Genomic DNA, 14,666 nt, shown 5'->3' on the forward strand with positions numbered 1-14,666 from the left:
GTTTATTGGCACTACTTTTACATGCAAAGCAGGCATTACATTTATTGCATTGAATCCTTTCTCCGGTGTGATCTTTTCGCATGTGAGTCCTTAATTGTTGTTTGTCTCGACAATACTCTTCACACAAACAGCACTGATATTGATGGTAGCGACAGCTTTGTTCATGTGCAATTTTGCCATCTTCGGTTGCATATCCGCTGAAGCACTTGAAGCATCGAAATGGGAACAATCAAACAAACATCACACTGAAATGGTTTCTCTCGAGTGTGGATTCGCAAGTGTCGTATGCGGTGGGACTTACAGTCTTCCAAATGATTACACACATGACATTTGTGTTTTTTTTGCTTTTTGGCCGATTGATTTCTGAGAATCGTTCGTTTGTTCTTCTTTTTGGAGCTTCCATTCCGTTTTTTTCCGATGCCAACTGGTTGCGGTGGTTGAACATCGATTGCGTCACCCATCAAGTCTTCGTTGTCATCATTGTCGTCCGCACTCTCATTCGATCGTTCACATGGTGTCGAGCCTTTTCTTCTGCCCTTATCCATATCTCCTTCTTCTTCGCATTTGATTTCATCCTTCACCACATCAAAATCATATCCAAATTCAAAGACCCTTCGTAATTCGCACGATACCTTCTATCAACACTCGGTCGTTATATATCAATGACACCTTCTTCGTTGCATTCTTCCTTAATGCCGGGCTCTTGCTTGATTTCCACGTTTCTACACTTTGACTTGCGCTTACAGCGTCTACCAGAACCACCCTTGAACGGGTTCATTTCTAAAGCATTCGACAGAAAACTTCGAAAATTTAACATTAATAAATGAATTGACTCAATGAAAAACACACACCGTGGCAGCATGTACATATACCAGGCGACATCTTTTCAAATAATAATGAACTCACTCATTCACACACAATCGAGCGGTATGTGTTAAAACAGTATAATGAGTGAGTTGAGTATTACGCGAAGAGATCTCGCCTATGGTATATTGCTCTTTGCTGCCACGGTGTGGAAAAACATGTGCTCGGCGTGTGCATAGCAAAGAGAAAACGCACACCAAGTATTTTTACACAGATTTTCTTAGGTTGAGTGTCGTCAATTTCCATGAAAATTCAAATTATTTTCATTTGAACAGAATCGAATTATTATAAGCCTAACATCGAAATAATAAAAATTGCCCAACACTTACTGTGTGTTTGTCGATGCTTTTTTCCTGTTGAAAATGGAATCGGTTTTTGTATCACCAATCGTCTTTCAAAATGTCTGTTTCACTCTGTCGCTTTCTGTACAATGAAAATACTCAGTTCAACATACAGCATCGATGCTGCGACTCACACTCACACACTTGCTCCTATCTCAATTAGTAGCTGACTTATGAGCAAATTCAAAGCTCAATTCAGGCATGTCGGGTATATTCACCCGATTTTTTTTATTCCAGTCAAAATCCCAATTTAATTGAAGTTATTTTTTTGGAATTACGATTATTTTACCATTCGAATCATGTTTTCTTAATGTTTGGGCAATGATTTATTTTAAATGCCCTTTGAACACCCGAGATTTCATCATACGCCTTCGCTTCGTCGATACATAAACACAATAAAAAGAATTACATTGGTAATCCCGAACTTTTCCGTACCAATGGCCTGCGTTGTCCGTAGGTACTTTTGGTTATTTTTTGTGAATTTTCTTGAAATAAAGGCAGGGAAAATATAATAATAAAAATAAAGTGAAAAATCGGTCACTTTAACTAAAACTTCGACAATTTTGTATGAGAGGTACCCGGAAACCAATTCTTATTGGCTTTAAACTTTCTGAGGTTTCGTTTTTTGGAGAAAAAATAAGATTCTGAAAGTTTCATGTTGATCGCATTTGCAGAAGTTTGGTTATTGACCCTCAATTTTTTCCGAAAAAATTTCGACAAAAATTGAGGACAAAAAATCAAACTTCTGCAAATGCAATCAACATGAAACTTTCAGAATCTTATTTTTTCTTCAAAAAATGAAACCTCAGAAAGTTTGAAGCCAATCGGAGTCGATTTACGGGTACCTCCCATACAAAAGTGTCAATTTTTTGAGATTTTTCTAAGGGCAAGTACCCCAGGATCAAATCGAAAATGGCTCATCTTCGAACTTAAACTAAGTTTTTTGGATACACAACTTTTGGCATTTCCAGATTTTGATTATCTCAATTATTTTTTGAGTTATCGTGTTAACAAACAGCTACGACGACAACGACAACGACAACGACAATAACGACGACAACAACGACGGCACACGAACGGAAAAGTGTCTCAAAAAGTGGTTTTCTACGCGTTTCATGAGTTTTTATGATGATCTAAGCTAATTTTGCGAAAAAAGTTTTCGGGACCAATTCCTATACTTTCCCTTGACACGTTGTGTACGGAAAAGTAATAAAAACAATTGGTTGTCAGATAACAATAAACGCATTTCTTATGTTCATTTATATTAAAAATGTATTTAGTTGAATATTATCAGTATGAACATCTGGATTAAAATTTTTCGTTTTTTTTTAATTTCTCATACTCCACCGAATGTGGAAGAAAAACGCTTGTTTGACATGGACAGTGAGCTTGAGACGGCGATATATGTATGAATCATAATGCATGTGATTACAAATTGATGTCCTGCACAACGAACGAGTTCCATAACAATATTAGGTACATTTCAACAAATGAATTTCTTGTATAAAATATCGCGATACATTAAAAATCCAGTAAGTCAAATTAAATCACATTAAAAAAAAACCTTATCAAACTCTCGTATGCGCAATGTGCATACAGCGTTGGTTGGTGTTCCGTGATATGCTTTATCTCTCACAAAAAATTTATCAAACTTAATTCTTGTGACGTCCCGATAACATTAATGGTGATATGCATTAAGCGACGTCATTTCGAAGATTTTGTGCTACTATGTTCTCTGCTATTACATTAGTCAACGTTTTATTGCGAGCCGAGAAACATCGTCATGAGCAAAAATGGTAGGTCCAATATAGATTTTCTATTTATTCTTCAATACTAATTTTGACTTGAGCTTAAAGTTTATTTTTTTAGATTATTAAATAAAATTTGTGATTTTTTCCTTCATCGGTGTTACACATTTTGATTTGTTTGGATCATTTTTCTGAATTTATCGTTCTTTGACATCAACTTATCAACTTTTTCTTTTCAATTCATTAGATTTATCGAAATTTCTATTTGAGTTTAAGTTTAAAATTTTCGCTTACATTTATTAATTCATTATTTTGTTTGCCCAAAGTCTCTCGTGCGAAATGTGCTGATCGGTGCGACCGTTTTGAATATTTTAATACTTCTGTTGCAATTTTCAAGCAATTCTTTGTCGGAAAAGACAAAATTGTTTGATATTCCAAGAAATGTGAATGAGTCTCCGAATCGAATGTTTGATGTTCCAGAGTTCAAGTATTTAATTTTCAAACCGAGATGCAGTCGTAACAGTTCAGCTCCATATTTTGTTACATTGGTGCATTCATCACCGACGCAGTTCGAAAGACGGGCTGCTTGCCGAGAAACATGGGCGCATTCGGATCGCCGAACGAAAACTTATTTTCTGATAGGCATAGTTCAATCACCCACTCTCCAAAAAAGAATCAACGAAGAGGATGCACAATTCAATGATATCATCCAAGGGAATTTCGTTGACTCGTATCATAATCTGACGTACAAACACACAATGGCATTGAAGTGGTTCTCAGAAAATTGCCCTGACGTCAAGTATTTGCTTAAGCTGGATGATGATGTCTTTGTGAATGCTCCAGCCGTCTATGAATATTTGTTAAACAATACAGACCAAGTAGCGCATTTACATGGCATCATAAATAACCGTACAGTTCAACGTGATGGAAGATGGAAAGTTACATCTGAAGAATTTTCCAATGACCTATATCCAGAATATGTAGGAGGAGCATCAGTTATTTATTCCAATGATTTCGTGTATGAGGCTTTAAAAAAGACATTTACAACACCATATTTCTGGATTGACGATGTTTATGTGACCGGAATGATTCGTGAGCAACTTGATGCTACGATTAAATCCATTGGCCACCTAAAATTGAGTGGCGATAACCTAAAGAAAGCCTCGGAAGGCAACGTTACAATATTAACGGAGCCCATGTTTATTGTTAGTGAACATGATCGAAATTACGATGATATGATTAATCTCTGGGAAATCACAAAACCATATAGAAAAGCCCATCTATATGGAATGTCATGATAATTTGCGCGAACGCATCCATCGTCTATCAAATGTCTTTATTCAATTCATGAATATTTGTAATCAAAAGTATCGGCAATGTGATATCGTATGAAGACTGGGATTGAAATAAAACTGATAAATAATTGGAAATCGATTTCAATTGGTTATTATATTGTAAATAGAGATCAATATCCGCTTTAAAACTGAAATACTTATTGGAACAAAAAATTATTTACAAACTCGATTAAGAAAAATACAGTGCTAATTTTATCAGTAGAACACCTTTCATTTTCTTCGATTCACAAAGAAAATTGCTGCAAAAATACGTTGAAAATAAAAGTCAACAAACATTCATATGTTTTATCCAATTTATTTCTGTTAAGTTTTGTCCTAAAATGAAGTGTAAATCTCAAGTAGTGTTCATGATCTATTTGTCTTAAAAATATTGTTCGGGCTAAACATGTTTTCTTACCTAAGAAACCCATAAAAACAGTCTAAAAGAACTAAATTAAAATAAGACGTAATAAAACGCAACGGAGTGATATTTGGTGTGTGTTTATTCAGCAAAGCCGTGTATGGTACTACTGATACATTCTAAACTTAAAATCTAGTCGGGCGATCGCTGCATCGCTTGGTGCGGGCGATGACGTCAGACACAGTCGCTGCGGCCTACCAACATCTTGCCTTTTGGTGTTGGAGCGACATGCCTGAACAAATATTGAATGTAATTTTAATCAAAATGATTTTAGTTCCGGGAATTTGGAGCCATACAAGTGTTATTAATCGGTTTTAAATAGGGTTTAAAAACACGTTATTTTTTTCAGTGTTTCCCTACATTTTAAACAACGAAATTGGTCATGCATTTTCTTATGACAATTCCAAGTATCTTTCCGTGACTTCAAACAAACATCACACTGAAATGGCTTCTCCCCAGTGTGGATTCGCAAGCGTCGTATGAGAAGGGACTTTCGATATAGTGAATGATCGCACAAATGAAATTTGTGCTTCTTTTGCTTTTTGGAGACTTGATTTCTGGGAATTGTTTGTTTGTTCTTCTTTTTGACGTTACCATTCCGTTTCTTTCCGATGCCAACTGGTTTCGGTACTTGAACATCGATTGCATCAGCCAACTCGTTCTCGTTGTCATCATCATTCGTGACGCTCTCATTTGATCGTTCACATAGTGTCGAGCCTTTTCCTTTATCCTTGTTTACCTCTCTTTCTTCTTCACATTTAACCTTTTGTTCGTCTTTCGGTTTTGCAACATATTTCTGTCTCTTGGGGCACACAGTGTATGTATTTTATATGAAAACTGGACTGCGATAAGAGATAACGATTTGTTTTCTTCAGCAAAGTTATAGTACTCTACCTGCTCTACAACTTTACAGAAGGCACTATCACGTTATCTCTTATCAGTTCCACGAAAAACCGCGAAAACGCGAATAATCGCCAACTCATTTTTAACGGAGATATGAGATATCCAATTTCAGCAAAGTTGTAGAGCAGGTTGAGTACTACAATTATTTTTCTTCTTCTTTTCTTCAGTCGACATTCCTTTTGCATTTTTGTTGATCGATTTGCTGTCTATTTTTTTACATGGATCCATAAAAAATCATGAAATCAATAAAATTAATATCAATTCCAATTTTTTTATAATCAATTATAAAATTTAGCAAATAAAAAAAGGCTCGTCAGAAGTGAGGCCTATGCCTTCTAAGAGATTGTAGTTTAATGTAGCGCTTTAGTACTCTCCACCATCGCAGCATATGAATTTTGTTCAGCACATATTAACAAATCACATATTACACAGTGCAACAAAATTCGCTAAATTTTTTGCGTCTCTCCAAATATTATTATTTTCTGATAGGGCACCTTAATACGAGTCCAAATCAATCTTAAAAACCATACTATATTGTGCTTAAATTTTTTTTTACCAACATCCAATTTCATAGCTCTGACGTAGTTGTGTAGCAGAAGAAATCTCTGTTTTATTGCGCATTTTTTGCTGGGTGAACATCGACATGGATCAAAAGAATATTTTTGAATGTATATTAAACACATTAAATAATCAAACACAGATGTCCAGACCACTTGGTCCAGACTTTGTCCAAGAGAAACAAGAGATGCATTTGCTATATAACTCGGATGTTTTTCACATGTATACTCATAATTTTTTCACTTCTGTACTAAGTAACACCAACATGACTAAAAAGGTAATTTTTTCATTTATTAATACATATTAATATCATCAATAATTTCGAATTGTTCTTAAAGCTTCTTGGGAAAATTCTGCTGATCGCGGTGACATTTTTGAATATTCTAATAATTTTTGGGCAATTTTCAACCTATTCTTTGCTTAAAAAGTCAAAATTATTCGGTATTCTTGAAGATGTGAATGAGAATTCGAATCGAATGTTTGATGTCCCCGAGTTCAAGTATTTAATTTCCAAACCGAGATGCAGTCGTAACAGCTCAGCGCCATATTTTGTCACATTGGTGCATTCATCACCGACGCATTCCGAAAGACGGGCTGCTTGCCGAGATACGTGGGCACATTCGGATCCACGAACGAAAACCTATTTTCTGATGGGAATGGTTCAGTCTCCGTCACTGCAAAAAAGAATCGACGAAGAAGATGCACGATTCAATGATATCATTCAAGGGAATTTCGTTGATTCATACCACAATCTGACGTACAAACACACAATGGCCTTGAAATGGTTCTCAGAAAATTGTCCCGATGTCAAGTATTTGCTGAAACTGGATGATGCCGTTTTCGTGAATGTTCCAGCCGTCCATGAATATTTGTTAAACAATACAGAAAATGGAGTGCATTTACATGGCTTCAGAGTGAATCGACTAGTTCAACGCGGTGGAAAATGGAAAATGACACGTGAAGAATTTTCCGATGACCTTTATCCAGAATTTGTAGGAGGCGCATCGGTTATTTATTCCAATGATTTTGTGCATGAGGCTTTGAAAAAGACATTTACAACACCATATTTCTGGATTGACGATGTCTATGTGACCGGAATAATTCGTGAGCAACTTAATGCTACGATCAAATCTATTAACTACCTAAAATTGGGAGGCGATAACTTGACGAAAGTCTTAGAAGGCAACGTTACAACATTACCGGAGCCTATGTTTATTGTTAGTGAACATGATCGAAATTACGATGATATGATTAAACTCTGGGAATTCACGAAATCATACAGAAAAACCCAACCACATCGAATGAGATGAAGTCCTGACCATTTGCGTGAACGCATCCAAGTACGCATTCTTAGTATCAAAAGAACCAAAATAAGACAAATTAAAATATTTCTTACCAGTTCAAAGAAAAAAGTGGACATTGAGTTTACTGGTTTTAAGTATCTCAGATGAAATGATCAATCGTTCAGTTAGTATCATTTAAACATAATCTTTATTATATGTGAATAGAGAAAAATGTTTTTTCATTCAATTGCTAATCTATGTTGAATAGTTTAAAATATAACTTGCATCGATCAACAGAAATTGTAACAATAGTTTGGGACAAAAAAAAATTAAAACCATGAATTGTATGTGTTCATTGTTCATTCACATGCTTTTGATGGATCGAAAACTCGTTAGTGTGTGTGTGTATGTTTTTTTTTCTCTCAAATTTATCTGTTGATTGATCAAAGTTCCAAGAACGAAATAGCTATCGCAATTGTATCGATTCGCATTTGACATCTGAGTGATACTATACATTAGGTTATTTACATACAAACATTTACATGAATTGTTGCTGATTCTAATCATAATAGTGAATTGCAAACCCTCACAAATAAAATTTTCTTTCAAGTGAAATTGCTGGCTACAACACAGATTATTGTTACATTTCGATTCTGACTTATTTTCTAAAAAAACAATATATTTTTAACATTTTTTTTTATTGTTGCTGTTGTTGTTTATTCCATTCAAACTTTACTGCTATTCCTTTGCATACTCTAAAACTCTTGTTCTAAGTAAATTTGTGCAAAAGAATTGAACTAATGCGCTTCGTTTTATTGGTAGATTGCATAGATCATTGCACATGCTTAGGCTTTTCCTTGGATGGTGGCTGGGCCAGGGTTTTGATTAGAACCTTCGCTTTCCTTCTCCAATTGTTTGCCCAAATATTCCCTGTAAAATGAAACATGGTGTTAGAAATGAGTTTGCTGAAGTTGCTCCAAAGAAGTGTTTGCGTCTTATATGACTAGGAAACACTTGTCTTGTGAGTAAACATACCAGTTATGGACCATAAGTTTCTGCACAGCAACCAATGCTTCATATCGGACGTTTGGATCTTCGTGGCTCAAAAGTTGCATTACCAATTGTTTACCGCCAAAGTGTTCGATTAAGCTAGAAAAACACATTTTTCAGAATAATATTTCTTAAGAATCTTCTAATGTATCGTAAATGACACTCACTGTTTTCCTCTTGGGTTATGGCGTACATATTCACCGATATCATAGCTTGCAACTGCCAAAACCAATGGATCCTTCGATACTTCCAAGAAGTGAATCAATGTACGCAACAGATCGTAATTCTTTTCATTCAAACGCAAAGCATTTTCACGCCAGAATTTAGCCGATTTATGCACTGGTGACCATTCCAAACTGTAACACAAACGGAAATTCATCGAATTAGCGAATCCAATAGGTTCCCCTCATAATAAATCAAAGTAATCTTAAAATTTAGAATAGTTCTTCTTACCGTCCACTCTTAACTTCAGTGGCGTACTCATCGAATGAGCTCAAATCTTGAACGGAGCTGTGTAGTTTTTCGGACAAGTATTCAACATCACCGGTAATGTCTTCGTCATCGAAACGACGTTGCTCCAAAATCGACAACTGCTTCAATACCTTGCACTGAACCATGGCAATGCAATGCTCCTTTGAAATATTTGGATCGGTTGGCTTTTCGATCAAATTACGATAAACCGCCAAAATGATGCGTGTCACTTTTTCCTTAGCCGAATCGTTCAAAATGCTGGCCAAAATCGGGATCGCATTGAATTTATTCATCTTTTCAGCCAACAATGGGTTGAATGTCAACACCCACAAACAGAAAATCAATTGGTATTGAACCTAAAATGGGAACAAAGGTATTTTGAAAATTGGTCCATAATTTTCGAACAAAAATTTAAATTTAAAAATAAATAAATAAATTGAATTGATATCTACCGAAAAACATACCTGGAAGTTGACACGTGATGACAAAATGCTCAACAATGTGCTGATTCCGTCGACCGAAACGAATGCAAAGCGATAATCGTCTAAACGTAACATCATCTGCAAACATCTAGCAACCGATTGGATGTACTCGTTGCTCTGGATATTTTGAATTTAAAATTTGATTAAAAAAAACAAGAAAAAAAACAATTAAAAAATGAATTGGCTGGAGTCAGAGGCGGTTAGTAAAATGTATCGGTCTTCAAAAAAAAATTCCATCGAAATGGATGGTTTAAAGGAGTTATTTGTAGAAATTTCGAAATATCCAAAAAAAAAAGTTAATAAAATGCATCATTAATTTGTATATCAGTCTCTGGCTCTTATTTAAACTCGTCGACAATTTTGCAAAATTATCGCTGATAGGCGATTTGATATAGATATAAAAATTGCATAAAAGAAAACTCCGTACCCGAAAAAGAAACAAATTTAAAATAAAATCTCAAAAAAATTTCACCTATTGGCTTCAACGGCAGTCTAATGAAACTAAAAGCATTTTAAAAAACGAACAAACATGGGGAATGTAACAATTCGGTTGAGACGAAAATAAACGTACGTATAAAAAACCTTTCGGAAACAGTCAAGGATATGGTGCTGAACCAATTTTTGAAAAATCTTCAAAAATATAGAACAAAGAAGATAAAACGTGTTCCAAAAAATCAACAATCGGAATGGCAATGAAACTAACTAGCTAGATAACTAAAAGCTGAGACTAGATCTGGAACGCCTAAAATACATATATGGTATACTTAAAATGTCTACAATTAATGGCATAAAACTAGGAGAAAAAAAATTTCCATAAATTTACAAAGAAAAAAAAAACAAAAGGATAAAACTACCGATAGGGGTTTCGGAACAAGCGGTGGTGATGATGCACGTTGATCGCTGCCCGAAAGCAGACTGTACCGTTCGTTATTTGTCGATTGGGCTTGTGGTGGTTGCTGTTGAAACTGCAGTTGTTGCTGTTGCAATGCGTGTTGATTACGATTTGCTTTGGCTTTTTCGGCCATCTCTTGCAAGTATTGCTTGGCCTATGATGACCATTTGGTTTGTTTGAATATTTTGATTGCGTCATTGGGTAAGGATTGAATACGTGTATGTGTGTGTGAATTGGGTGTGTTTGGCACCGGCAAAAAAATTAGTGGAATTTTTTTTTATTTAAATAACAAAATTCTTTTTTCTTTGTCAAAACAACAAAATTAAGGTAGAAAAAAAGAAGAAAATTAAGCGAAATTTAGCTGTTTACACACGCTGAACAAACGGATAAGATACAAAAAAAAATTAAACACGTATGAAACTTACTGCAAAGTCAAACAACACAAAAATAGTGGAAGAGTGAATTAGAATAGTAATAAATTGTTTTGTGCGCAAAGATTTGTCCGGTGAAATGATAGAGGCAGATATTAAGCGTAAGACTTTGGCACTTGTCGACAGTGTAAATTTCGAATGAACAGGCTAGATAATATATGTAAATGGTGTTTGTGTGTGTGTATTATCGTTTGAAGTTCGTGCTTCAGCTTTGACTGAACATAAACACATAGGTTGAATTGGTCAAGCACATTCACATGCTTGCCTCAAACATGATATCAGTTGGTCGATTTAGCAACAATCAATTACAGCATTGGTATTATTTTTTTTTTGTTCTTCTGAAAGGGTTATTCGACGACGTCAATACAAGCTACTCACACATAAAATGCAATGGAAAATAGTGTGCAACAAGCTACAAATGAAGGCATTTCACATCGGTTAGTGGTAATTTCAACTTGGCTTAGAAATTATTTTATACGAATTCAAAATAGATTTTAGACATTTTCAGCACTAGGCATACATATTTACGGCTACACATATTGCAATCTACTGAGAGGAAAGAATACAATCAAAATTCTACAACTTAATCTAAAATTCACAGCGATTAGGTTAGTTACAATTTAAAAGAGAAGAAGAAAATAGCACAAACTATTTTTCAAAACTGTCGTCTGACCAAAGACAAACAAATTGGCTTTTCTTTCGGTTGAGAGTTAGAGCTAAACATAAAATCGAATTAGATAGCGCTAGAGAGCCATTCCCGATTATTTAGAGGCTTAATATGTACAGCACGGTATTTCGACGTTTTCGAAAGAGAAACGATGCGAATACGAAATTTTTACGTGTAAAACAAAACAATCGTTCATTTTGTTCCTGCTGCTTACCTTGATGGTGAGCTGATCCTTCAGCCATTGCAAGTAGAAGTGCAAATCGGCTTTTGGCATGAGCTCATGGCCCCAGCATGCCAATTTGGCCAAAATTCGTGACGACATGTTGACAATGAATCCATCCTGACGGTTCAACAGATTCAAAAATGGTCCCCACACACTCTCCTTGCGCTTGGCCGCATACTCATGGAAGATTTCGACACGTGAACGGTCCTCTTGCAGCAAATCGTCAATCATCACCAAAATGTATTGAATCGTTTGGTCCTTTGATACGTGCGACAATAGATTCAAAAATGTTTTGGCACATTGGCCGGGATTTTGCTGTAAGTACGTTGCGCGCTGATCACTATCCAATGCGCTAACACACAGATAATCCTCGTTGGTTATCATTTGCGATTGTGCATACGATTGCCAATTGATTTTATTCTGGCGAATATCACCAGCTTGTTGCTGCAAAACACTCGTCGCGGCAATCATGTCTGCAAAATAAATTGGAAACAAATCAAATCTACCGCTAAAAATCGATTCCAATTGGAATTTTTTCCTCGAGCAATTCAATGCGTAATATTGTTTTTGTACAGGTCTCGTGACGTCAATTTTCAGTCATTCGTCAAATCACAAATCATTTTTTTTTGCTAAAAAAATTCTATTTTCCATGGTTTACTCGATAAATTCGTCGAAATTTTAACGATTCGCCACAAGGACAAATCAAAATTTGTGTGGATAACAAAGAAAATCACATTTTCCGTGCACAAATGCCTTTTGTTTGACTTCAAAATATGTCATTCACAAACAACGTCAATATTCTCACCAATTTTATCGTCTGGCAACGATGAAATCAAATCTTGCACATTATTTGCCATTGTTCTGGATGTAATCGCTTCCCGTCCAAACGTGAATTAAATTCAATTGAATTTATCGGTGCAGAAAAAATTAGTTTCTATCTCGGATTTTTTTCTCGCCTTGCACGAACACACAACACTGTTTTGGGTTTTGTTCGAAATCGAAAATGTTCCTCAGCTGAGGGTCTTGTGACTTTTCCAACAAAAAAATTCACACGAACTAAGTGTGCACACACGTTCGCTGTCCGATAATGCACACGGATGACAGTTCACTAGCTCTTGTCATACACCAACTGCGAACGTACTAGAGCCAGCGAAGCTGTCAGTTGTCATCAGTGCACATCGGAGCATGAGTCTAGTAAACATGTTTGTGTTTTAAATGGAATTCAGTAGATTTATGTTTCTTTTATTGAAGTTCATGAGTTTGAATCGAATTAATTGAAGTGAATTTTGAATTGTTTGAATTCTCATTAAAAATATGAATTTCCACGAGTTGTCACTGCCTCAATCGAAGAAATTTTCGGCCGATTGCACATTCAAAGAGTTTCCAATTGATCGGATCCCAGCGAAAGACACCGATAAACAATTCACGGGTATTTTCAATGGATTAAGCGTTGAAATCATCGATGCAGATGCAATGAGGCAACTTTATTCGAATGGTTGCTTTGGACTCAGTTCAAAAACGAAAAATGTACCACAAATGCTTTACAATTGTCCGCGAGTGCCAAGTGTGACCCAATCACAATATGAACAAAAATCGGCATGGAATGACAAATTCACAAATCAAAACCCGAACCTAGTGATGATGAATCTATTGCAACCGGCTGAGAAAACAACAGTTGAAACCACCGAAGGCGACCAAATTGATGAAGAAGTTGAAGAGATTGAAGAAATGATTGACGCTGAAGAAGAAATCAAAGTCGATGAAGGGGAAAATAACGACGAGGACGAGGAGAATCAACCGATACAATGTGACGAAGTCAACGAAAATCCAAACCAACCAACAATATTCGAGACTAAGAAGGAGCCAGAGCTGAATTTGGTGGTCGACCCATTTCCCATTGAAGACACACTTGCTCTCTTCCCAGAAGAAGCATTCTTCTTGCACTTTTCATTGCGATGCTTGAACATTTTGGACTTTGACCAAACACATACATTCACAACCGAAGAAGCAGTGGAGAAATTTTGCAACATGAACCCGAAATTCATCGAGCGATACATAGTATATCATTTTTATCGAAGCAAAAGCTGGGTTGTCCGAAGTGGATTAAAGTTTGGCGGTGATTTTCGTAAGTAATTTTCGATGAAAGCCGTAGTTGCAACCTGTCCAATGAAATCAATTGAACAATTTCAAGATAAAATTAGATGGAAAATGTCCAAATATAGAAGTCGCTAAAAATTTCGATATTTTCATGCAGTTCTGTACTACAAGGGGCCGAGCTACTATCACGCGAGCTACGTGGTGCTAGTGAGTGACAGCAAGGATGAGACGAATAAATTGGACATGCAAAGTAATTACCGCGTGGCGGATACAACGAAAAAAGAACTTATACTGGCAAGCATAACCCGACCCAATGGCCTGGAATATTCCAATCAAACGGAGTGCCTGAAGAGATTGAATGAGTTCCAAATCACTGAAATCATCCCGAAACGTTTTACACTCAGTCAATTGACATCCACAAAACCTGAACCAATTTCAAAGTCTTATGAATTTTGTATGTGATAATTTTCAATCGAATAAAAAAAAAGATTAAAATCAATTTCAACTAGAAGTGGTTTCACTTACGCATTTCTTTTCGTAAAACAATTAACTTGAAAATAAATAAATAAGTAATTCTTTTTTCGACTTTGGCTTGACACGTGAAATACTGATGAGATTGCTCGGAAGCAAAAAAAAAACTAGAAATGTGTTCGAATGAGGCTCACAACGACAGATCATGTGAGTAACTGATTAAGTGGATTTAAATTTGGTGTGTGCATCGTTCGTTCAGCGTTAACATGTTTCAAATGATGTGTGATAGAAATATGTATACAATTTTGCTCTTGGACTTACTTTAATTTAGCACAAAAGATTCGTGCAATCATATTCAAACTAACACAATAAGAAGATGTGGTAGCATCTCATGTGATTTTCCATTTGATTTGCTCATTTGCTGAAATCA

At 35.7% G+C, this 14,666-nt stretch overlaps 4 protein-coding genes across 5 annotated transcripts; 3 read left to right on the plus strand and 1 right to left on the minus strand.

Annotated features, from left to right (window-relative positions):
* Positions 1–2,669: 2,669 nt before the first annotated feature.
* On the plus strand, positions 2,670–4,419 carry LOC129565326 (beta-1,3-galactosyltransferase 5-like). Its single transcript, XM_055440081.1, has 2 exons — positions 2,670–3,001; positions 3,280–4,419. The coding sequence occupies exons 1-2, from the start codon at positions 2,999–3,001 to the stop codon at positions 4,249–4,251; spliced, it is 975 nt and encodes a 324-aa protein (XP_055296056.1). The 5' UTR covers positions 2,670–2,998; the 3' UTR covers positions 4,252–4,419.
* A 1,951-nt stretch (positions 4,420–6,370) lies between these two features.
* On the plus strand, positions 6,371–8,077 carry LOC129565329 (beta-1,3-galactosyltransferase 5-like). The gene is made up of 2 exons (XM_055440086.1): positions 6,371–6,446; positions 6,508–8,077. Exons 1-2 carry the CDS (start codon positions 6,390–6,392, stop codon positions 7,477–7,479), a joined length of 1,029 nt encoding a protein of 342 aa, XP_055296061.1. The 5' UTR covers positions 6,371–6,389; the 3' UTR covers positions 7,480–8,077.
* LOC129565327 (V-type proton ATPase subunit H) lies at positions 7,638–12,765 on the minus strand. Of its 2 annotated transcripts, XM_055440082.1 has the most exons (8): positions 12,474–12,765; positions 11,660–12,141; positions 10,310–10,501; positions 9,438–9,572; positions 8,956–9,329; positions 8,670–8,858; positions 8,488–8,601; positions 7,638–8,382 (listed from the first exon to the last, which is right to left on the minus strand). In XM_055440082.1, the coding sequence occupies exons 1-8, from the start codon at positions 12,523–12,525 to the stop codon at positions 8,298–8,300; spliced, it is 1,623 nt and encodes a 540-aa protein (XP_055296057.1). In that variant the 5' UTR covers positions 12,526–12,765; the 3' UTR covers positions 7,638–8,297. The 2 variants fall into 2 exon arrangements, with proteins under 2 accessions (XP_055296057.1, XP_055296058.1); XM_055440083.1 differs by lacking the exon at positions 10,310–10,501.
* Positions 12,766–12,838: 73 nt separating this feature from the next.
* Positions 12,839–14,270, plus strand: LOC129565328 (tRNA-splicing endonuclease subunit Sen2). The gene is made up of 2 exons (XM_055440085.1): positions 12,839–13,793; positions 13,923–14,270. The coding sequence occupies exons 1-2, from the start codon at positions 12,983–12,985 to the stop codon at positions 14,225–14,227; spliced, it is 1,116 nt and encodes a 371-aa protein (XP_055296060.1). The 5' UTR covers positions 12,839–12,982; the 3' UTR covers positions 14,228–14,270.
* The last annotated feature ends 396 nt before the right edge of the window (positions 14,271–14,666 follow it).

The sequence above is a fragment of the Sitodiplosis mosellana genome, unplaced genomic scaffold (genome assembly GCF_009176505.1).
Source record: "Sitodiplosis mosellana isolate CC-2019 unplaced genomic scaffold, AAFC_SMos_1.0 Smas_scaffold_2, whole genome shotgun sequence".
Classification (NCBI taxonomy): Eukaryota; Metazoa; Arthropoda; class Insecta; order Diptera; family Cecidomyiidae; genus Sitodiplosis; species Sitodiplosis mosellana.